The following is a 25,603-nucleotide window of genomic DNA, read 5'->3' on the forward strand; positions in this document are numbered from 1 at the left end:
TTGTAAAAGATACATTTTCCGTGTTTCACTTCATTTTTCCTCCTCATTGAGAATCTCGGATAAATATGCAATGTGTTTTGATTAAAGCCGTCGGCGAAGTGATGGGTCAGCACGGCTGGTTAATGTGAAATGAAAAGTACATTAACGTCTCCGAATGTCCTTGTCCTGCATCTGTTGCATACTAACTGCGCCATGACCCTTGTTCTCAGTTTGTATGAACCTGAACCTCTTGGTTTTGTGAATAGAAAGCTATGCAGTGGTTGTTTCCACAACACATTTGTTGCCACCACTATGAGAAATCATGGATATAGCCTTCCACCAATCACACCAATGGTACTTATTGTGCACGGTGGCATACGACCCCTCAACTCATTTAACTCCCCGCTATTTCTCTTTCCCACGCAGCCTGCACGACGAGATGATAGATTTTTACAAGTACATGTCTCCGAGGCCCGCCGAGCACGCCATGCGTACGGAGGTGGTGGATCGCATCCGACAGGTCATCAAGGAGCTGTGGCCAAGTGCGGATGTGAGTGCCCGTTGTGGAATCGTTGCCAGTGGCTCTGGTCACGTGTTTTGACCGCTGTCCCCCGCATTATACTACTGTGTTCAAAAAGTATCCGACCTTTATTTTTCGTGCGTAAAAAAAAAGAAGCTAGGGAGGCGTTGATTGGTGCACGTATGTAGGCGATCCTAATGCACACGCGTGAATTTTTTCACACCTGCAGAAGCTGTCATTCGACGGCAGACCGCCGATGAGTGAGGACATGTAAGTGAGCGCCGTCGGTTTTTCGTTTTTGACAAAATGACGGAAAAACTTGAACAACGCTACTGCATCAAATTTTGTGTAAAGCTTGGCGATTCCCAAGTGGAAACGATCCGCAAGATTCAACACCGTTCATTCCATTATGAAGGAGGATTTGGGCTTCAGGAGAATCTCAGCGAAGTTCGTACCAAAGCTGCTAACGATTGAGCAGAAGCAACTCCGTTTGGAGATCGCACAGGACATGCTGGAGACTGTGAACAGCGATCCCAGCTTACTCAACACAGTGATCACTGGCGAGGAGTCCTGGGTTTATGGGTACGACCCAGAAACCAAGTTGTAGTTTTGGTGCAAGTTTGATGAAACACAAAATTTGATGCAGTAGCGTTGTTCAAGTTTTTCCGTCATTTTGTCAAAAACGAAAATCTGACGGCGCTCACTTACACTTCCTCATTCATCGGCGGTCTGCTGTTGAATGACAGCTTCTGCAGGTGTGAAAAAATTCACGCGTGTGGATTAGGATCGCCTACATCCATGCACCAATCAACGCCTCCCTAGCTTCTTTTTTTTTTACGCACGAAAAATAAAGGTCGGATACTTTTTGAACACACTACGTACGTTGATCTTGTTTTGTGCACTGACTTATAGGTTCTCAGAAGTTTTTGAAGTCAATTTTATTTTGTTTTAAACGTTCACACGATTATTCCGGCTTGGAGACAGTTGATTTGTTGCACCGGTGCATATGTGGAATTTTTCATCCTCCCCATACCTCATTCCACCCCAACCCCTCCCCATCCAGACTGATCATTGCAGCTTCACTTCCTTCACTTTTATTCCAAACCCATTCCTTCCACACCTCCAACCACCTTTTCTTCCTCCTGTCATCAGCCATTCTCTTCCCTTTCCTCATTTTGATTTTCTCCCTGTGCATCTACATACTCTTTAATACTTCTGTTTTCACATCGTCCATGAAAGAATCTTTGCAGGGATTTTTTTTTTCATGCATCCGCAGTCAAAGGCCGAATGCATTGTGTTTTCGGGTTGGACTTCCAGCTGTTCGTGCATCCGTCCGTTATCGGAGGGGGTGGGGAGCGATTGTTACCACGGAAGGGATTTCATCCAGATGCGGTGCACATGTGGACTAATAGGAAGACGAACTGATATGTTAGGTCGAAAGAGTCATAGGTTGAAGGTCATGTGACCAATTTAAAATATTTGTTGCCATGATAACTTGTGAACCACAGGAGGAATTTCAACCAAACTTGGCACCATGTGAGGAATCGAATACAGAGAGAATTTGATTAAATTTTTGTTTCGTAAGAGCAAACCACAACTCCAGTCAGAAGCGTCTTTCGTGGTCTCTTGTTCTCTCTCGTGTGACGTTTAATTGAGATCACACAACTGTGGGTTAACGTCCAATGTGGGTGGACGCATATCCATTGGCGCGTTCGCATGGCATCATCTTTTCTCATTTATGACCTGATATATTCTGGTGGTGTATGTGAGAAAGATCCCCTTTTGTCTTGCAGGTTCAGGTATTTGGAAGCTTTCGTACTGGTCTATACCTTCCTACCAGGTATGTTCCATCCACCTCTGTACCTATTACCTACTTGTTAGTTCCTGCTTTGCTTTGTACTTTTGAGAGGTTGGACGGTCGGGGTTGTGACCGTTTTGGCGGAGGACATCATCTACTCACCTACACAATTTCTCATGCAACGATCGTGTTTTCAGTGATATTGACTTGGTGGTATTTGGAAAGTGGGATTCATTACCACTGTGGACCCTCGAAGAGGCACTGCGTCGGCGTGGCATCGCCGCTCCAAACTCCATCAAAGTCTTGGACAAGGCCACGGTGAGTTAGATTGGCAAACGCTAAGCTTGCCAAGGTAGTTTTGTTCGCTCAGATTGGTCGTTACCAGCATCGTGTCTTCACTCGTGCGCTGTGCTCGTTGATGCGCAGGTACCCATCATCAAACTGACTGACGCAGAGTCGGATGTCAAGGTGGACATCAGCTTCAACGTGGAAAACGGAGTGAAATCGGCAGAACTCATCCGGGAGTTTGTCCAGGTGATACTTTTGTTGTCTCTTCCTTATTTGTTTGAGAGCTTGCGGTTTGCCAGCTTCGTGGAGGAGCTCGAAGGGTGTTGTCTCTGTTTGGTGAGGACATCAATTGGAGTTGCATTTTTGGGGTTACATGAGGTTTCTGGAAAGTGAATTGGAAATTAGACTGCTTGTGTTGAAAGATTGGGTGTCTAAATGACCCAAATGTGGAATTGACACCTCCTCCAAAACATATTTGTTTGTTTCTATTATACATGACATGAAAAAGGTGGCCTTCTGAGTCCAAAGAAGCCCTTCCAAAAAAGTTTCCCGAGTTGTCTTTAAAAACTTTTCGCCAATCTGTCAATCATTGCAGTGATTCTTGGTCCTCGGAGAGCACCTGAAAGAAAAAAGAACCACCTTTTGAGGCCATCCTCGGATAGCACCTAGTCTCGTTATAATTTGTTTAATCTTCCTTGGTCCTCAGCAGCTGGTTGAGTTATAATTGGTTTCAGCTTCCTTGGTGTTCAGGTAGTTCCTGGTTGAGTTATAATTGGTTTAACCCTCTGGTCCTCGAGTAGTAGCTGGTTGAGTTATAATTGGTTTAACCTTCCTTGGTCCTCGACTCGTACTTGGTTGAGTTATAATTGGTTTAATCTTCCTTGGTCCTCGACTCATACTTGGTTGAGTTGTAATTGGTTTCAGCTTCCTTGGTGTTCAGGTAGTTCCTGGTTGAGTTATAATTGGTTTAACCTTCCTTGGTCTTTGACTAGTTCCTGGTTGAGTTATAATTGGTTTAATCCTCCTTGGTCCTCGAGTAGTAGCTGGTTGAGTTATAATTGGTTTAACCTTCCTTGGTCCTCGACTCGTACTTGGTTGAGTTATAATTGGTTTAATCTTCCTTGGTCCTCGACTCGTACTTGGTTGAGTTATAATTGGTTTAACCTTCCTTGGCCCTTTGTTGGTACTTTGTTGAGTTATTATTTGTAAGACTAGTTAAACGCACGATTTTGGCTCTTCTTTGCGCCTCTGTTTTAGTATTACTTATCTTTAATTGCATCGATAATTTAACAAGGGTCCAGAGTAGCTTGTACATTACTTGCTGATGTGGTTAAAATGTTTCTTAAAGGTAGGTGCGTGTGATGACTCGGGGAGCACAATATTATTTATTTAAACATTTACTCGTCAATTTTTGTTGCTTTAAACTCATCTGAACTTTATTTCAAAAACTGATTTGAATCCTCTAAGTACTGGTCCGTCGGACAGCCGGCTTCTTAACCACCCGAAATCTGCAGTTGAAATTCCTTATTTTGGTGTCGGATGGTGCTGAGGTGCTATACACACTGAGGTTAATCGAGTGTGATGGTGGAGGAAGGGGAAGTATGACTGTGAAGAATAATGTTGGTTGTATCGTACTGGAATAATTTCCCTCGGTCGAGACGGGGTGTTCAAGACTGTCGAAAAAGGTTCTAGCAAACGTGGACCCCATGAAAAGGAAGTGTGTTTCCAGCATTGACAATGGGGTGTGAAGCATTGAGAGTTAAAGGATCAACATTGGAAATATGGTCCTGGCTTTGCCAATCCCTCTCCTCCTCTCCTCCTCTCCTCCTCTCCTCCTCTCCTCTCCTCCTCTCTTCCTGTCCTCTCCTCTCTTCCTGTCCTCTCCTCGCTTCCTTTCCTATCCTCCCTTCCTTTCTTCCTATCCTCCTCTCCTCTCTTCCTATCCTCTCTTCCTATCCTCTCTTCCTATCCTCCTCTCCTCTCTTCCTATCCTCCTATCCTCTCTTCCTATCCTCCTCTCCTCTCTTCCTATCCTCCTCTCCTCTCTTCCTATCCTCCTCTCCTCTCTTCCTATCCTCCTCTCCTCTCTTCCTATCCTCTCATCCTATCCTCCTCTCCTCTCTTCCTATACTCTCTTCCTATCGTCCTCTCATCTCTTCCTCTCCTCTTCCTATCCTCTCTTCCTATCTTCTCTTCCTATCCTCTCCTCCTCTTCCTATCCTCCTCTTCCTATCCTCCTCTCTTCCTACCCTCACTCTCCTCTTTCCTCCTCTCCCTTCCCTCTTTCCTGCGTCCTTGCTCCCCCATCCCTGCTTCCTGACTCCCCTGTCCCTCCATTCTTACTCATCTATCTCTTTCTCCTCTTTCTCTCTCTCCTGTCTCTCATCCTCTGTCTCTCCCTTCTTCCTCCCCCTGTCTCTCCCTTCTTCCTCTCCAGTTCTGTTAAGGCTAAGAGTTTGTTTTCAACGATACCTCCCGTCTTTACTTTCAAGGCAGACTATAAAATTGCTCTCTGGTACAGAGGTATTAATTTTTCTTTTTTTTTGAGAAATGTATGTGGTTTGGTACCGGTGTGTACTCTGGTTTAGAATAGGTACACCGTATCCCTGCGTGTCGTAAGACGACTAAAAGGATTGGCGTCAGAAAGGGCATCCGGCTAGAAAAACATTGCCTCAAAAAGGGAACCATGACAATTACAATTATTCAGGATTGCAAAGCAGATAGCGGAAGAGAGGTGCGATGTGATGGGGGTGAGTTGCTTGAAGGATGAAGTGGGACAAATCGTTGTGGACCCAGATGGAATTAAAGGAAGATGGAAAAGATATATGGAAATGCTGTTGAATGCAGAGAATGAATAGGATGGCAACATAAAGAGTAACCCAGTTTTCGGACCGGCAGAGAAGATAACTGAGAAGGAAGTTGAGGAAGCGATAAAAGCAATGAAGAGTAGAAAAGCGGGAGGGCCGACGGGAGTTGTGGGAGATATGTTGAAGGTAGTAGGAAGTTGGGGTGTGAAGAGAATGACAGAGATCTGTAATCTGGTGGTGAAAGAAGGCCGCATTCCAGTGGATTGGGAACTGAGTACCCTTGTCCCTCTATACAAGGGGAAAGGTCCGGAAAGGTTCTCTATACAAGGAGCTTCCGGTCCGGTCTGGAGAGGACGCTGGCGTTACTTGATCGCCGCTTTTCCGACTGGGTCATTGTATATAGTCTGCTTTTCTGGTGGTCGTGGCGGCTTTTTGGCCGTTGGGTTTGCCCTCTGCTCGGTCCCGGCTCTGCTCCTCGCTTCGCCTGCCCGGCTCTTCCACTGTTTCCTCAGGCCCGCTCCCGTTGTTTGTGGCCGTTGTTTGCGGCTGTGGCTGTTTGCCGCTGTGGTCTTGGTTTGCGGCTGTGGCTGTTTGCCGCTGCGGTCTTGGTTTGCGGCTGTGGCTGTTTGCCGCTGCGGTCTTCGTTTGCTTGATTAGCGGCTGCGGGCGTTTGCCGCTGCGGCCTTTGCTGTCTTGAATAGCCGCTGCGGCAAGGCCTACTCGGCCTCCTCAACCTTGGCCTCTTACTCGTCCCTTCGCTCCTGCCTGGCATGGCTCTAAGGTACTCCGCCGCAAGGCTTCTTCTGCTCAATACTCACTCCACCCCATCATGCATCTCTGCAATCAAATCCCACGGACTCCTGCGACGACCCAGATACATTCATAGAGGCTCGGGTCGTAAGTTTGTTTATTTACAAACAGGTCACTTCATTCCCGTACTCTGGTCGGCTCAGCGCACTCCCACTCATCGTCCAAGCGCACCTGGTCACAGCAACGCACACGATCGCACCTCCTGTCTGCAAACCCTGGCTAAATCACCTGAGTTCATCCCCACCGTACAAAGCAACATCAAGCTCACCCTGTTCAATACCCGGTCCCTCAACAACAAAAGCCTCATCCTGAATGACTACATTCTGGAAAATAAACTGGACTTTCTCTGTCTCACTGAAACCTGGCAACAACCTCTGGACTACTTCTCACTCAACCTCACTACACCCAATGGATATTCTTACATCAATAAACCACGCTCGGAGGGCCGAGGTGGTGGAATTGCCGTAATTCACCGACAGGACATCAAGACCAGCCTCATCTCCATCGCATCTGCTCCATCATTTGAACACCTGGCTTTTAAACTCTCTGGTCACACACAGTCATGGCTGTCATCTACCGCCCTCCCAAACCACACCCATCATTCCTGTCTGACTTCTCCTACTTTCTGACCCAGCTCTGTTCCCTCTCCCCCTCAATCCTCCTCCTCGGTGATTTCAATATCCACATGGACTCCACTGACTCCACAATAACCACCGACTTCACTGATTTACTCACCTGCCTTAACCTCACTCAACATGTCAACTTTCCTACCCATAACCGTGGCCACATTCTGGACCTTGTCTGCTCCACTGGATTAATTTTGCACCATCTCTCTGGCTCCAACCTCACCCTCTCTGACCACTTAGCCATCACTATGACCATCAACATCCCCACCCCAGCACCAAGGCATGATTGCACTATCAACTTCCGTAAGCTAAACGCTCTTTCACCTACCTCATTCTCATCCACCCTCTCTGAAAAAATGTCCACTTCTCCCTTCGTTGACCTCCACACCCCTTCTGACCTCACTGACTACTACAACCACACTCTCTCCTGCCTTGACCAGCTTGCGCCTATAAAAACCAAAACGGTTGCTTTCACCCATTCTGCTCCCTGGTTTACCCCTGAACTCTGCCTGATGAAAACTCGTGCTCGCCAACTTGAAAGACTCCGCAATAAAACAGGTCTCACAAATCACTCCCAAGCCTACAAGGACCACCTACAACACAACAAAGATGCCCTCTCCCGTGCCCGCTCCGCCTACTACTCTCAAATTATCCACTCTGGCTCTGGAAACCCAAAAGCACTCTTCTCTACAATAAACAAACTCCTCAGCCCCCTGGGCACCACCACCCAGTCATTCACAGTAGACAACTGCATCTCCTTCCTTTCATTCTTCCAAAGCAAAATTGACAACATCTACAGCAGCTTAACCACCACCGCACCTGCTCCCCCTCAAACCTCCCTTATCCTGCCAACCCCTGTCTCAGTTCTCCCCAGTCTCCCCTACTGACCTCTCTGAACTCATAGGAATGAAAACTGCCACCTGCACTCTTGACCCCATCCCCTCCAGCTTTGTCAAGGCCTCCCTGCTCTCTCTCCACTTATCACTGCAACAATAAACTCCTCCCTGTCTACAGGCATCGTCCCACCATCCCTCAAAATTTCTGCTGTTACCCCCATTCTGAAAAAACCTGGACTCAACCCTGACACCCTAAACAACTTCAGACCCATCTCCAACCTACCCTTTCTGTCAAAAGTTTTGGAACGCGCTGTAGCCACTCAACTTAAACATCACCTCTCTGCCAATAACCTGTATGAAACATTCCAATCCGGATTCCGCTCCAACCACAGTACTGAAACTCCTCTCCTCAAAATCACCAACGACCTTCTCCTCTCCTCTGACGCTGGCAACCTCAACATTCTCATCCTCCTCGACCTCAGCCCCACCTTTGACACCATCGATCACACCATCCTCCTCACCCGACTTGAAACCACCTTTAACATTACCGGCACTGCCCTCTCTTGAATCAAATCATACCTCTCCGACAGACGCCAGTTCATCTCCATCAATAACTGCAAATCCCCCACTGCTCCCCTCCCCCAAGGTGTCCCCGAAGGTTCAGTTCTTGGCCCCCTCCTCTTCATCCTGTACCTGTCCCCCCTTGGTCACTTGATCCGCCGTCATGGTCTCCAATTCCACTGCTTCACCGATGACATCCAGCTTTTCATCTCCACCAAGTCCATCTCCACCGCCACCCACTCTATCCTGACAAACTGCATCACTGAAATAAAATCCTGGCTTCAAATCAACTTCCTCAAACTTAACTATGATAAATCTGAAATAATCATCATTGGCCCAAAAACGCTCACCAAATCCACCCATAACTTTGCCCTCAACATCGACGGTTTCCCAGTATCCACCTCCCCTCACATCCGGAATCTTGGCGTCATCTTTGACCAAACCCTCTCCTTCGACAAATACACCAAACAGATCACAAAGACAGCCTTCTTTCACCTGAAAAACATCGCCCGTCTCCGTCAATCCCTCTCCTCCACGGCTGCAGAAACCCTCATCCACGCCTTCATCACCTCCCGTCTGGACTACTGCAACAGCCTCCTCTCTGGTTCACCCTCAATAATCATCAATAAACTCCAATACATTCAGAACTCCGCTGCCCGTCTACTCACCCATTCCCGGACCCGTGACCACATCACCCCCGTCCTTTACAAGCTTCACTGGCTCCCCATCCCCCAGAGAATCCAGTACAAAATCCTCCTCTTGACCTACAAAGCCCTCCATAAACTGGCCCCATCCTACCTGACTGACCTCCTCTCCAGACACACTCCCACCCGCAACCTCCGCTCTGCTGGTACCAACCTCCTGACCCCCCCCCCCCCTCCATGCGGACCAAATTCAGATCCTGGGGGGACAGGGCCTTCTCCATCGCTGCTCCCACCCTCTGGAACTCTCTACCTCACACCATCAGAGACTCCTCACTCACCACATTCATAACATCACTCAAGACCCACCTGTTCAACACTGCATTCAACATTTAACCCACAGCATTTAACCCCTGACTATCTCTTCTTCTCCTCCTTCCTCTTGCTTTGATTATTTACCTGTTGATTTTTGTCTTTTTGCACTTGTTTTTTTGTACTGTGTCAAAGCGTCTTTGGGCTTCTTGAAAAGCGCTATATAAAATAAATGTATTATTATTATTATTATTATTATTAAAGGTGACTCTCTGGACTGTGGCTCGTATCGAGCGATAAAGTTATTGGAGCATGGAATGATGGTATTGGAAAGGGTGTTGGAGAGGAGGATAAGGAAGAAGGTGAAGATCGACGAAATGCTGTTTGGATTTATGCCAGGAAGAGGAACGACAGACACTTTTTATTGTAAGGCAGTTGCAGGAGAAGTACATGGAGAAGAGGAAGAAGTTGTTTCTTGGGTTTGTTGATCTGGCGAAAGCATTTGATAGGGTTCCACGCGAAGTAGTGACATGAGCATTGAGGAAGTTAGGAGTGGAGGAATGGTTGATCAGAGTAGTGATGGCAATGTACGAAAGAGCGCGCACCGCTGGAAGGACGAAGGACGGGAACAGTGGTGAGTTTGAGGTGAAGGTGGGAGTGCATCAGGGGTCGGTACTAAGTCCACTACTATTTGTAGCTGTGATGGAGGTGCTGGCTCGGAACATAAAGGAGAGTTTACCGTGGGAGTTGTATGCAGATGATCTGGTGTTGATTGCGGAAAGTATGGATGGACTGAAGGAGAAGATAAACAAGTGGAAGGAATGTATGGAGATAAAAGGTCTGAAGGTGAATATCGGAAAAACGAAGGTGATGGCAAGTGGTAAAGCATGTGGTGAGGTGGAAAGACCTGGGAAGTGGCCATGTGCTGTGTGCAGGAAGGGTGTTGGAGTGAACTCCATTCGATGTACAATGTGCGCTGAGTGGGTTCATCAAAAATGTAGTCGTTTGAGAGGGTCATTAACCAGTGTGGCAGCTACATTCAAGTGTAAGGTGTGTACAGAGGGAGGTGCCGTTGGAGGAAATGTTGAGTTGGATGTTGGAGACGGTGTGAAGCTGGAAGGTGTGAAAACATTTTGCTACCTCGGAGACGTGTTGAATGGAGAAGGAGGATCAGACTCAGCAACGGTTGCTCGAGTGAGATGTGCATGGAAGAAGTTTCGGGAACTGAGTGGCGTGCTGATGAGGAGGGGAGTGTCGTTGAAGCTGTAGGGAAAGGTGCATGCTGCATGTGTGAGAAGTGTTATGATTTATGGGAGCGAGACATGGGTAATGAACGTAGAGCAGCAACGAAGGCTGGAAAGGGTTGAAATGCGAATGGTTCGGTGGATGTGCGGAGTATCGTTGAGAGAGAGGACGAATTGCGAAAGAATTGCGAAAATGATGAATTGCGAAAGATGATGGGAATAGAGCCTGTGATTGATGCTGTGAAGAGAAACAGGGTGAGATGGTTTGGTCATGTGTTGAGGAAGGATGAAAGTGACTGGTTGAGAAGAGTGATGGAAATTAATGTCGAAGGAAGTAGAGGACGGGGAAGACAGAGAAAGACTTGGCTAAAGGTGGTGGAAGAAGAAGTGCGGATAAGGGGGTTAACAAGGGGAGATACAGAAAATAGAGCAAAATGGAGAAGATTGTCAAGGCTAACCCCCGCTATAGCAGGGAAAATTGCCTTTAAAATGCATGTTGTTGTTGTTGTTGTTGTTGTTGTTGTTGTTGTATGTATGTGGATTGGTAGTTCTTTTCATGCAGTTCTGAGTCTGTTTACTTCCGCTGCTGTACTTTCAGCTGCTTTTCGGTTGGTTTTTATTTCCATAAAAGTCCATTCCACCAGCTGACGAACAGGCATGGATCTCTCTCCCTTTAAACAACCCTAACCCTCCCTTTTCCCCTCCACTCTTCGTTCCGGCTGGATTTGCATTCCAGAGCTGCTTGCTTGCATTGGGTTGAGGATTTTGGATTTTCCTTTTTCTTTTCATTGGAATGGACTCCTAACATTTTAAAGGCCTGTATGTGCATTAGTGCTGCACTTTGTTGTATTATTTGTTTTTCTCTGCACCTCTTAAGAGTAGAGCAGCATCCACAAGATTGGTTTTCTTGTTAACCCACCATAAACAGATGCTTTGCTTATGAGCTTGGTAAAGTAGTGCTGCGGATTCTGGATGCCACCCAGATGCTGCTTCCTCGCTCGGATGCTGCACGTGCACATTGCTGGATTGGAACCTCGTCTGCTTTGGTGCAATGTCGCTGCATATCATGGTGGAGTGAGGAGGCTCCCTGGTTGGAATATGAATTTGATTCCATCGTGACTGTCGGGGTGTGCTCTTGTCTTGTGCTGCCCATTTCCTCTTGCTGAATGCAAATGTATTGGAGATGTTGGCATTGGGTGTGCTTTTTGGTGTGGGTGCATGTGATGCCAATGGAAAATCAAGGTGGCCTTCCCTAAAAGGCACAGGGTCGCGATGGAGATGGGTGCACGCGGCACGTGCATTTCTGCCGTACCTTTGCACTGTTGGTTGAGTGCTCCGCTGTTTTGTTGTCGTACAACTCTAGTCTGTCTTGTGTGGTGACCCGATGCTACACCTCACGTAAAAAAGCGTACAAATGTATGAGCGTGTCGACTCTGCTGCCACGGCATCATCTGCTTTGGGGCTTTGTTCACCAAGAGGCAATTCGTATAACTATTTGGTGCATGACCAAGTGCTTTTTTTATTTTATTTTTCGGAGCCTCGACAGCTCAAAGTAGTCATTAGGCAGGGAATATCAGTGTTTGTGACTGCTCTTCATCGTGGCGGTTGGGGATGGAGTTTGGTCAAGTTTCCGGCACATTATGTGATCTTAAGCGTCCACGGGTCAATGTGTTATTTTTAAGAACAGATGGGACTTCTGGCTTAACGTTCCAACGGAGGATGGTTTACTCGATAATGCAACGCCCTGCCTCTGAGACACCAGTGTGACAGTATGAAGTCGGGATAGGACTTTAACCCTTTTGAGACAGGCCAAGGTGAATGCACTACCTTTTGAGCTTTCGGTTAACAAAAATGGCTTCAAACTCTTTCTTTTAAAAAAATCTCCTAATTGGATGGAATTATTAACCATTATCAAAATATATTGACCTTGCCCAATGATGCTCAACCCCCCAGCCACATTAAGGGGGGAGCACCCCATGAGAGCCATCAAATGCAAGATATACCACATTTGGTGTCTCTAATTTTCACGGAGCCAACAAGACAGCTTCATTGTTCTACGTGAAGGGCCGCACAAGCTCTGATTCTTGGCACAGCACAAAACGTTGGTTTAATGTCAATTTGAGCAGAACCAAACACTTTGTAGTGATGTCCGACACCATGTATCAGTGCAGTGGTATCACGTTAAAGCTACTAGCTTGCTTTCCCAGACATTTAGGGTTCAAATCCAACTGAAAACGTCACATTTTGACTCGGAAGCGTCAGGTTACTTAAAACATTATTTTTTGTTTCTGATCAACCTGATCAATCAACCCCGATTTCGAATAGGTACACCATATCCCTGCGCATTGTAAGAGGCGACTCAGGGTTGGCGTCAGGAAGGGCATCAGGCCATAAAAACATTGCCTCAAACAGGGAACCATGATTGTCAAGGGGCCCGCAAGGCTAACCCCCGCTCTAGCGGGGAAAATGGCCTTAAAACGATCATTCATTCATTCATTCATCAACCTCCATTTGGCCAGGTTTAACGCGTCAAGAAAAACCGAGCCGGTTTACTTACTTTTGGGGAAGTGGTGTTGTGCGATGCTCGGCAATTAACTCGTAAATGGCCTCAAGGCAACGAAACTGGTGCTGGGTTCTCACTTCTCGGAAAATATCTCACTAATGTCGTCATTTTTTAAAACTTGTTTCATTTTGAAATGGACATTGAGCTCTGCATCGCATCCGTTTGCAATTCGGCGTGCTTGTGCATCTACACACCCTGCCACGACATTCTTCAGCTTAAAATGTTAAATTCCTGGCAATTTTGAAATAGCTGCCATCGCACGGTCTTTGGAGCATCATGTCCCCTGGATTTTACCTGCTCGGAGGTCGGCTTTTGTTTTATTTTGAACTCTTTGAGACTTTAAGTGAAACATAAATTGTTCTTCCTTGCAAGCAAATCCCTTTGTGCTTTTGGACGGTAAAAAAAAAAAAAAAACAAACAAAAAAAACGTATATATATATATATACTGTATATATATATATATATCGACTTTTTTTATGACCACAGGGTTGAAGGTAAACCTTTATCAACCTTATAAGTTATTGCTTGTTTCATTTTCTTGGAATGATCATCAGCAGCACCGTTTCCTCCCTGCGGCTTTGCACCGTTTTGAACTTCCGGTTCCTCGGGCGAGTGAAGCGTACTTCGAGCTCTCCACGGCATCGAAGTTTAAGTGTTTTCCCATTCTTGTCTTTGTCAAATTTCCACTGGTTATTTTGCTGTGTACGTGTTATTGTGTGTTTCTGGTTGGTATTGGTTTGTAATTCGTACAAACTTGTGTGTAACTGTAATTAATCGTTTTCTGGGTCGAACCTCGTGTGCGGCCTGGTAACTTGGGGCTTTCCTCCCCCCGTCGGTGTTTTGTCGATTTGGGTTCTTTCCTTCGCTGTATTGCTTGTTTCTTTTATTTTGTTTTCTCCCCCTCACCTCACCTCCCTAGACAAATAATTATATATTGATTCTTTCTCTCCTCCCGGACACGTGCTTGTACGCTCTCCTCCTCGTCTCGACTTGTGCCCCGCTCCCTGTATCTCGTTTTTCTTCCGCCTCTGCTCCTTCTTTCTCAAATCCACGTTCTCGCTTGGAGACTTTTCCCAGATTGTTTTTCATGGTTGTCATGGTTCTGTTTGGATATTGTTGGAATATGTTTAAACCGCAGCCGTGATGCTGACGCCGCCCCTCCCCCCCCCCCCCCTCCCCCGAATTTCCATGTTTTAAACGTTTCCCAGTGTGTACCCTGGTAAGAATAGGTACACCGTATCCCTACGTGTCGTAAGAGACGACAAAGAGGGTTGGCGTCAGGAAGGGCATCCGGCCATAAAAACATTGCCTCAAAAAGAGAACCATGACAATTACAAGTACATATGGGCAGGGTGCAGCCCGAAGTGGAGATCGGTTTCTGAGGTTTGGGACATGGAATGTAGGGACAATGACAGGGAGATCAGGAGAAGTGGTGGAAGTATTGGTCAGAAGAAGAGTGGACATATGTTGTGTGCAAGAGACGAGATGGAAGGGAAGTGGTGTGAGAATGGTGAAGGGTAGGCAGGAACAGAAATACAAGTTTGTGTGGCAAGGGTGCCCGGAGGGCGTGAATGGTGTTGGTGTCCTGTTTTCTGAGGAGTTTGTCGACAGTGTGGTGAGTGTGACTAGAGTGAGTGATAGGTTGATGATGGTGAAAATGATGATTGGAATACTCTTGGTGAACGTCATCTCGGGATATGCTCCGCAGGTTGGTCGAAGCAATGAAGAGAAGGACAAGTTCTCGTGTGCGATAGAGAAGCTGATGGAAAACGTGAAAGATGAGGAAGTTGTTGTGGTGGGAGGAGACCTGAATGGACATGTGGGAAGGAGTATGGACGGTTTTGAGGGAGTTCATGGGGGTTACGGATATGGTGTGAGAAATGGAGAAGGTGAAAGGATTTTGGAGTTTGCTGATGGAGCTGATTTGTTGATTTCTAATATTCGGTTCCAGAAAGAGGATAATAAGCTTGTTACATACACGTCAGGTGGGTCGACGACAACCGTTGACTACCTGATGGTGCGTAGGCGAGATCGGGGGCACCTCCGGGACACAAAGGTGATCCCGGGGGAGGAGGCTGTTTCACAGCACCACTTGGTTGTCTGCGACATAAGGGTGAAAGGTGCGAGGAGAGCTCGGCGGGTGAAGTACCAACCAAGAATGAAGGTGTGGAGGTTGAAAGAGGTGACATTAAGGGAGGCATTAAAAGAGAGGCTGAGTAGGTTAGAGGATGATGTGGTTGAGCTTGAAAGTGGTTGGATGTCAATGAAAGCTAGTCTGTTGGGAGCCGTTGGTGAGGTATGTGGATGGACAAAAGGACCACCGAGGCACTCGGAAACATGGTGGTGGGATGATGAAGTTGGAAAGAGGATTGACGAGAAGAGGAAGAAGTTCAAGGAGTTGCAGAAGGCGAAGGGTACGGGAGCAGAAACGGCAGAGCATGAAAGTTATAAGGCAGCCAGGAAGACTGCAAAGAAAGAGGTAGCAAAGGCGCAGGAGGCATGTAGGAAAATGTTCTGAGAACGCTTGGATTCGGAAGAGGGTCAGAAAGCAGTATTCAGGATTGGAAAGCACATAGCGAAAGAGGTGTGATGTGATGGGGGTGAGTTGCTTGAAGGATGAAGTGGGACAAATCGTTGTCGACCCAGATGGAATTAAAGGAAGATTGAAAAGATATATGGAAATGCTGTTTAATACAGAGAATGAATGGGATGGCAACATCGAGAGTAACCCAGTTTTAGGACCGGCAGAGAAGATAACTGAGAAGGAAGTTGAGGAAGCGATAAAAGCAATGAAGAGTAGAAAAGCGGGAGGGCCGACGGGAGTTGTGGGAGATATGTTGAAGGCAGCAGGAAGTTGGGGTGTGAAGAGAATGACAGAGATCTGTAATCTGGTGGTGAAAGAAGGCCGCATTCCAGTGGATTGGGAACTGAGTTCCCTCGTCCCTCTTTTCAAGGGGAAAGGTGACCCTCTGGAGTGTGGCTCGTACCGAGCGATAAAGTTATTGGAGCATGGAATGAAGGTATTTGAAAGGGTGTTGGAGAGGAGGATAAGGAAGAAAGTGAAGATCGACGAAATGCAGTTTGGATTTATGCCAGGAAGAGGAACGACAGATGTGCTTTTCATTGTGAGGCAGTTGCAGGAGAAGTACATGGAGAAGAGGAAGAAGTTGTTTTTTGTGTTTGTTGATCTGGAGAAAGCATTCAATAGGGTTCCACGCAAAGTATTGACATGGGCATTGAGGAAGTTAGGAGTGGAGGAATGGTTGATCAGAGTTGTGATGGCAATGTACAAAAGAGCGCACACAGCTGTAAGGACGAAGGATGGGAACAGTGGTGAGTTTGAGGTGAAGGTGGGAGTGCATCAGGGGTCGGTACTAAGTCCACTACTATTTGTAGCTGTGATGGAGGTGCTGGCTCAGAACGTAAAGGAGGGTTTACCGTGGGAGTTGTTGTATGCAGATGATCTGGTGTTGATTGCGGAAAGTATGGATGGACTGAAGGAAAAGATGAACAAGTGGAAGGAATGTATGGAGACAAAAGGTCTGAAGGTGAATATCGGAAAGACGAGGGTGATGGCAAGTGGTAAAGCATGTGGTGAGGTGGAAAGAACTGGGAAGTGGCCGTGTGCTGTGTGCAGGAAGGGTGTTGGAGTGAACTCCATTCAATGTACTATGTGTGCTGAGTGGGTTCATCAAAAATGTAGTGGTCTGAGAGGGTCATTTACCAGTGTGGCAGCTACATTCAAATGTAAGGTGTGCACAGAGGGAGCTGCAGATGGAGTAAATGTTGAGTTGGATCTTGGAGACGGTGTGAAGCTGGAAGGTGTGAAAACATTTTGCTACCTCGGAGACATGCTGAATGGAGAAGGTGGATCAGACTCGGCAACGGTTGCTCGAGTGAGATGTGCATGGAAGAAGTTTCGGGAACTGAGTGGCGTGCTGATGAGGAGAGTGTCGCTGAAGCTGAAGGGAAAGGTGTATGCTGCATGTGTGAGAAGTGCTATGATTTATGGGAGCGAGACATGGGTAATGAACGTAGAGCAGCAACGAAGGCTGGAAAGGGTGGAAATGCGAATGGTTCGATGGATGTGCGGAGTATCGTTGAGAGAGAGGAAGACAAATGATGAATTGCGAAAGATGATGGGAATATTGCCTGTGATTGATGCTGTGAAGAGGAACAGGTTGAGATGGTTTGGTCATGTGTTGAGGAAGGATGAAGTGACTGGTTGAGAAGAGTGATGGAAATTAATGTAGAAGGAAGTAGAGGACGGGGAAGACCGAGAAAGACTTGGTTGAAGATGGTGGAAGAAGAAATGTGGGCAAGGGGGTTAACAAGGAGAGATGCAGAAAATAGGGCAAAATGGAGAAGATTGTCATGGGGACCGCAAGGCTAACCCCCGCTCTAGCAGGGAAAATGGCCTTAAAATGCATGTTGTTGTTTGCACCGTTTATTATTCCATTAAGTGTTGGCTTGGAAATGCAAATTTTGACTGCCTTTCAAAATCTACTTTTCAGAAATTTGTTTCTGGTTGCCCAGTGGGGATGCCAGCTCAGGTTTTGTTTTGTCGTCTCGACAAAGTATGGCTGAATCTCTCAAGCTCGTGGGATTTCCACTATCTCGCTCCTTTATGCCAAGGAAATGCCAAGATTATTTGATATCCTCCATTTTGGACCGTGTGGGTTTATTTTGGCTTTGATAACTGCACCTTTGCAAGTGTTAGTTTTGTTTGTTTCGATCACAGAGCATCGGTGTTGGCCTTTGGGTTGCGGAGAGTGTTATGGAGTCGACGAGTGGGCGTGTGGTGTGTGGTCGGTGTGTCGTTTGCTTTATTGAAAGGTGCCATCCTTTTCTTCTGCAGATGTATCCGTTGCTGCCTCACCTGGTGCTCGTCTTGAAACAGTTCCTGCTGCAACGAGATCTCAACGAGGTGTTTACCGGTGGCATAAGTTCCTACAGCCTTATCCTGATGATCGTGAGCTTCCTACAGGTATGGGGTTGGTGTAGATGGTTACTGATAAGCCTCCCCACTGTGTACGGCATCCTTTTTGTGAGTTAAAAACTTCAGATGGCTCTGCGTCACATTTGAGGCCATTTCATTTGATTGCCATGCATCTCTGATCATCTTTCATAAAAAATCCATATTGGATCATCCTCCATCCAAAACCACCATCTCAGATCATCCCACATTCAAAACCACCATCTCGGATCATCCTCCATCCAAAACCACCATCTCAGATCATCCCACATTCAAAACCACCATCTCAGATCATCCTCCATCCAAAACCACCATCTCAGATCATCCCGCATCCACAACCACCATCTCGGATCATCCCGCATCCACAACCACCATCTCGGATCATCCACCCAAAACCACCATCTCAGATCATCCTCCACCCAAAACCACCATCTCAGATCATCCTCCTCCCAAAACCACCATCTCGGATCATCCACCCAAAACCACCATCTCAGATCATCCTCCATCCAAAACCACCATCTCAGATCATCCTCCTCCCAAAACCACCATCTCAGATCATCCTCCATCCAAAACCACCATCTCAGATCATCCCGCATCCACAACCACCATCTCGGATCATCCACCCAAAACCACCATCTCAGATCATCCTCCACCCAAAACCACCATCTCAGATCATCCTCCTCCCAAAACCACCACCTCAGATTATCTTTCACTAAAAACTGCCATCGTTTCTACCTAAGTAAATCTCCTCAAAAACCCCTCTTTCCAAATTTCCAGTTTTCTTCCCTGAGAGTTTGCTTCTGTGTCCATATTTTCCACCCTTTATATCCTCCCCTTCGTCTTCATTATTTCCACATCCCTTATCTTCAAACTTTCCCTCTTTTATATCTTATTTCATTTTTTTTTTTGTCACTGTTGTATGTTTCCCCCTGTACTTCTGCTATTTGCTTTGTTTTGTTACGTCCTGATCTGTTAGATGTTCTCGCTCTTCCATGAGCCTTGACTTTTTGTGTGTATAAATAAATAAGCTAAGGAAAGGGTATCTATCGATCCAATCTACCAAGATCTGACTTTGTGCGAGTTTCTGTTGGCAATAAAAACTGTCTTGCTCGTGTACGTCTGCTTGCAAACAAGGTGGTTTTGTACGCAGGCGGAGTTTTTGGCCTGCGTGCGGACGGAAAACTAATCGAGTAGCGAGCTTGCTGGTCACGTTTCCTTCATGCACTTGTTGCTTTGGCAGCGGTCCAACCTCTGTAGGCTTGTCGTTTGTTGATTCCTACGATTGTTCCACCACATGGGCTTTCCCCAGGGAAGTGTTTATGCATCTTTAGAACTGTTTTAAATGGTATATTGTGGTGCATAGTGTTCGCTCACCATGAGACTTTCCTTCCCAGACGTTGTAAATCGAGCCATTTATGGTGACTGCAGAATTTTTTTGGATGTTTATTTATTTAACATCAAGTACATGAGAAGGGGAACACCCATAGTCATTAAATTAAGAATATAAGGGAAGGGAAGGGAATCTGAATTAGAGTTGACTGTAATGAGTGGGCACGTGGACCAGACTGGGTGTGGCAGGCATATCATCCCCACCCTAAAGTTTATCAATGAGCCAGTTTGGTTTTTTTACGCGTAATTCAATCATGCCATGGCAGTTGTCCTTAAAATATCCCTAACTGAAGCTGCAAATCCAAATCCACTCATGCTGCTGCATCCGGTAGATTTTAAACCCACGACCTTTGGGATGTTACACCGGTGTCCTCCCCACAAGCAATCGTTATACCCACAAAAGGTGTGCCAAATTATTTTTGTATACAGTTGAGGCTCATGGAAGAGCTCGACCTGGAATTGATCAGGACGTAACAAAACAAAGGAACATTTACATTCAAATACGAGCAGATGTTGAAAGGAAGTTAAATTGCATTGTCCGAACGAGCAGAGTACCCGCCCTATGGGCACTCCTGTTCCAAGCGTGCAACGCGTTCTTCTGACGCATCCCTTTAATCGGAAGTTGTATCGGCAACTGATAGCTGCCCCAATCACGTCCAAAAAAACATGGGTTACATGCATGAAGCATAAACGTGCTTGCTGTTTATAATTCAAAACACCTCCCTGGACTGGAATGGAAAGCGTGGGAACAGGAATACTGGACTGTAAAGGGTGTAGACTTGTAATGCCCTCTCACACTTTGAAGCGGAGCTTCACGATACACATTTACATCGATAATTCCCTCCCCCACTCCCTCTAAGACCTCCGGCAAAGATAAAAACACTCCTATGCATGCACTAATTGGTGTCATGCTGATCCTATGTTGCAGGTCTGGATGTAATCGGGCCAGAACTGTAGGGGGAGAAACGTGACAAGCAAACACATACCGATCCGTGAATTATAGTAAGGATAGTTTTCCTCGTTTTCCCTTTATAAGGGGGTGAGGTCCGATGGCACCAAGCTTTGCCCTGCCTTGATCCCGATACGCCTCCTCCCCCCTCTGTTCTCAGCCTACGCCCTCCACTCTCCAACTACGTTCACCTGACTGATATCCCTCTTCACACAATCTTCCAATCTCGACCGTGGTCTTCTTCTTTTCCTCCTACCTTGTTCCTTCAACTTGTCCGCTCTTTGCCATTCTCTCTTCTCCCATCCGCCCCAAATGTCCAGCCCATCTCTGCCGGCATGTCATCAATCTCCTCGTCAAGCTCACCTGCACACCAATCTCCTCCCTCAGTTCATCCATTCTCCTTCTATCCACCCTCTTCACTCCCGCAATCCTCCTGACCCAGTTGTTCTCGCAAACCTGCAGCCTCTGTTGTCTGTCAGTGCCACTGTCAAAAGTAGGATGCACGAACCACCTTTAGAGGCCATTTTTACCCACAGAGCAGGGGTTGGCCTTTTTTGGGTACCATGGCCCCTTTTTGAAGCAATGTTTTATGGCCGGATGCCCTTCCTGCTGCCAACCCTGTTAGTCGCCCCTTGCGACACACAGGGAATTACCAGTGAACTGGTCCTCAATTTGCCGACCTCGGAAGGATGACAGGCTGAGTCAACCCCCCTGGCGTTAATTCAGCGATCGACCGGGATTCGAACCCAGGATCCTAGGATCCCAAGCCGGCAGCCTAACCACTAAGCTAACACCAGGCTGTATTGGGAGGGAGAGGTGAAGAATAATTAATTGATTAATTAATTGCATAATTAAAATCAAGAAACAATAATGATGAATTTTTTAAAAATCAATTGGCTAATAGCACACCTAAACCACCACTGCTTCATCCGAAGCTGTAACTTTTTGAAAATTAATTAAATAAGTCATTATCGTAAAAGTTAAAGAATTAATTGATTGGAGTAAAAATATTCATCTTGTGCGCAAGCCTACATGCTCCTACTTTTAGCTCCGACATGCGCCTCAATCTTGTATATTAAAAAAAAAATAAAAAGCTGAAGATTCTCACAGACCTTTTGTATGGTTTGTTGCTTTATTGTGTTTTTTGTTTGTTTGTGTATTTGCTTGTTGTTTTTTTTTGCTGGTAAGCTCGTCAAGAAAATGTGCTTTGTGTACGTTATGCGTTATTTTTGTAAGGGAGGAGGGGGTTAGAGATTACCTTGGAACAGATAGAACTGCATGGAGAAGTATGATCCGTGTAAGAGCGTTAGCCAGTCTCATGTCATAAGCAGGGACACATCAGCTTGAGGATTGTCTGTTGAAATGTGCACCATATGAAGGGTGGTGCATTGTATTAAATAGCGATGGTTTAAAGTTAAGAAAACGTACATCTCGCCATTACACTTGCCACGGCCGAGCTATTGATCCCTTCCCCCCCCCCCCCCCCCACCCTTCCACGTAACAATATCCATGTACAGTAGTGGCCAAAAATATTGGCACCCTTGCACTTTTTTCAAATAATTCACCATTTCTTCCAGAAAATTGTTGAAATTAAAAAATCTTTTGGTATCCACATTTGTATTTCTTTGGTTTGCAGTGGAACAAAACAAAAAAAGCTGAAAAAAATCACTAAATCTTAGCATATTCCACAAAGAAATCCTAAAATGGCTTGGACAATATTATTGGCACCTTTTAGAAGTTGTTAGAAATAATTAGATTTCAAGCAGGTGATTCTCCTTTACCTTGGAATTGAACTCACCTGTGGTGAGTTGCAGGTGCCTGCAATATAAAAATCACTCATTCAACCTGTTTGAATAGAGAAAATAAGTCATTCCGCTGTTTTGTGTCACTGTGTGTACTGCAATGAGCATGGAGAAAAAGAAAACCAGAGAATTGTCTGAAGAGTTTAGACACAAGATTTTACCCACACATAGACAATCTCAAGGCTACAAGTCCATCTCCAGAGACCTTTATGTTCCTGTGTCCATCGTACGCAATGTTATCAGGAAGTTTATGGCACTGTGGCCAACCTCCCTGCTCACTGCTTGGAGAAGACTGCTTTGTGCATGGCTGGTGAAAGATGGGTTTTATATATGTGTCAAGCGCGTGGTTCATGAAAAAAACAAAAGCATTTTGCACCCACGAAAAACCACGAATACATGGAACATAGGGCCACGAATAGAGAAGCAGGTCGCAAATTTAGCAACTGCAAATAGCGGAACTGTGAATAGCGCTGTCAGACTAGTGCTAAGATGCTCCAGTACCACCAGTGGAGTCTACACTTGTGGTCCATGATGGGAATGCTTACTTACACTACATGAAGGAGATACGATACCAGAAAATTCCAGTATGATTTGCTGCAAGATTTTAAAAACATGATATCAAAGACAACAGATGCGTTGTTCAATCTCCTCTGTGAAGTATGGAGTCGTCCGTCTTCCGTCATATGTCAACAAGCTCCTGGGAGGAAATGTCGTCCTGATCTGTGTAGGGGTTGCATATCGTTGCATTCCAGTTGACATTTGGAGATGGGATGACCACGAAGAAGATGGAAATTGGAACTGATCAACATCACTGAGCTCGCAGAGGGCTACACACAGCAGCACTGCACAGCACTCATGTCTCCACGTGTACACTGGATGTGACACGAGCAGTGCCTTAAAGGGACTCGGGAAGTTCAGGTTTGGTGGAGTTGGTGGAGACAGCGCTGATGGTGATCAAGATTGACAATGTTCACCAGTGAATGAACTCGGCCTGTTCATTATATTGAATACATCACCCAGTATATCTTTCTTGGTGGTAGCTTGTTCATTTGTTTATGTGCATACATTGTCAGTCTAGTTTCACCCTTCATCATATTCGTAATCTTTATGATCATGTTACATCAGACACATAAAATATAGACTTGGTACATGAGTTGCTGTATTGAATCCCATGAATGTATTGCTCGCTGCTTTGCTTTCTTCGATTAATGAGTGCCATTTGTGAACTTGTTATAACTTTGCCAGTTTCTGTCATCGAATCATAGTTGTGGTATCAAATTTTAGGTATATGGACACAGTTTATTTTAATTGTTTTGACTTGGATGAATAAATTCTCACACATTCACTACAAACAAAAAGTAAACGTTGAAATTTGATCATTTTTGTGACGCGCTGGATATGTACGCACGGTGCGGGCATATGTCGTCCAATAACACATGAAGTATTTCTGAAATATGATAATATTGATTTCAGAAGGACCTGCAGATGTCTAGCTGCATTGATTCAAACTCCATTCGGATTTTTTCATTGCCTTCAGCTCAACAACGTCATCTTTCATTATATCACTATCCATGGAATACAGGTTCAAAATAAATGGATCCCGTATCCATCTCTGTGCAATAGAAACCTTTCCATGGTGAAAGTATCCTTGAAATGACTGCATCAGCACCTGCAAATGTTCTTTCACTTCAGTCACGATGGATAGTTATTTTTTCCGCATTAGCAGCCTCATCAAGTTCAGGAAAGTTTGCAAAATTTCCATTCTCAATGCGCTGCATCCAAATTAGAAGTTTTTGGGTGAAGGCAGACACCTTTTCCCTGGCAGTGATCATGTTCATCCCTGTTCCTTGGATGTAGATGCTCAAATCGTTGAGGTGTGTAAATATATCTGCCAGGTATGCCAGGGACAAAATTAACTCCCTATTTTCAAAGTGGTCAGCAACGTCACCGTCTTGCTTTCTAAGAAACTGCTTGATTTCTTCGTGCAGTTAGAAGACACGAGTAAGCACCTGACCACGGCAAAGCCATCTCACTTCCGTGTAGAAAAGAAGAACACGATGTTCAGCTCCAATTTCTTCACAAAAAAAACTTTGAAGAGACGGTGATTCAGGGCTCGTCCTCTGATTAAAATTTACTGCACGCACATCAATTGACAAAACATTATTCAGTTGTTCTGGCAGCCTCTTCGTGGCACGTGCATGACTATGCAACACAGTGCCCTCGTTAAGAACCTACGCTCTCGGGCATCAGAAAAAGTGTCAGAGGTTTGTGGTGTAGGTGGGGTTGGGGTGGAGGGCCAGTTCCACCAGCAGCTATACTAGCCCGTGGCATGTTTATTCCAGCATACGTGCTCCCCTGGGAAACAGCAAAAACGGAGGCCTGGCTTATCTAAATGGCATTTACTGCAACCATATGCACAATAAGTCTCGGACATCGTAAATAATAGTTTTGTGCAAACAAAAGAAGAAAAATAATGATTTAAAAAACCTGCACCACGAAAGAGAGGATGAGTATGGTAGAGGATGATGTGGTTGAGCTTCAAAGTGGTTGGATGTCAATGAAAGTCTGTTGGGAGCCGTTGGTGAGGTATGTGGATGGACAAAAGGACCACCGAGGCACTCAAACATGGTGGTGGGATGATGAAGTTGGAAAGAGGATTGACGAGAAGAGGAAGAAGTTCAAGGAGTGGCTGAAGGCAAATGGTACGGAGGCAGAAGAGGCAGAGCAAGAAAGTTAGAAGGCTGCAAAGAAAGTGTTAGCAAAGGTGCAGGAGGCATATAGGAAAATGTTTGGAGAACGCTTGGATTCATAAGAGGGTCAGAGAGCGGTATTCAGGATTGCAAAGCAGATAGCGGAAGAGAGGTGCGATGTGATGGGGGTGAGTTGCTTGAAGGATGAAGTGGGACAAATCGTTGTGGACCCAGATGGAATTAAAGGAAGATGGAAGAGATATATGGAAATGCTGTTGAATGCAGAGAATGAATGGGATGGCAACTTCGAGAGTAACCCAGTTTTAGGACCGGCAGAGAAGATAACTGAGAAGGAAGTTGAGAAAGTGATAAAAGTAATGAAGAGTAGAAGAGCGGGAGGGCCGACGGGAGTTGTGGGAGATATGTTGAAGGCAGCAGGAAGTTGGGGTGTGAAGAGAATGACAGAGATCTGTAATCTGGTGGTGAAAGAAGGCCGCATTTCAGTGGATTGGGAACTGAGTACCCTCGTCCCTCTATTCAAGGGGAAAGGTGACCCTCTGGACTGTGGCTCTTATCGAGCGATAAAGTTATTGGAGCATGGAATGAAGGTATTGGAAAGGGTGTTGGAGAAGAGGATAAGGAAGAAAGTGAAGATCGATGAAATGCTGTTTGGATTTATGCCAGGAAGAGGAACGACAAACTCGCTTTTTATTGTAAGGCAGTTGCAGGAGAAGTACATGGAGAAGAGGAAGAAGTTGTTTCTTGGGTTTGTTGATCTGGAGAAAGCATTCAATAGGGTTCCATGCGAAGTAG

At 45.9% G+C, this 25,603-nt stretch overlaps 1 protein-coding gene across 2 annotated transcripts in view; it reads left to right on the forward strand.

Annotated features, from left to right (window-relative positions):
• LOC137427121 (terminal nucleotidyltransferase 4B) overlaps window positions 1-25,603 on the forward strand; it is a 59,179-nt gene that overhangs the window by 15,783 nt on the left and 17,793 nt on the right. For both annotated transcript variants that reach the window (XM_068116305.2, XM_068116306.2), the window contains exons 2-6: window positions 406-529; window positions 2,293-2,339; window positions 2,495-2,615; window positions 2,724-2,831; window positions 17,844-17,972. In XM_068116305.2, coding sequence (XP_067972406.1) covers window positions 406-529; window positions 2,293-2,339; window positions 2,495-2,615; window positions 2,724-2,831; window positions 17,844-17,972 — 529 coding nt within the window. The remainder of the gene's footprint in view (window positions 1-405; window positions 530-2,292; window positions 2,340-2,494; window positions 2,616-2,723; window positions 2,832-17,843; window positions 17,973-25,603) is intronic.

This window comes from Myxine glutinosa, chromosome 5, assembly GCF_964187855.1.
Source record: "Myxine glutinosa chromosome 5, kmMyxGlut1.1, whole genome shotgun sequence".
NCBI lineage: Eukaryota > Metazoa > Chordata > Myxini > Myxiniformes > Myxinidae > Myxine > Myxine glutinosa.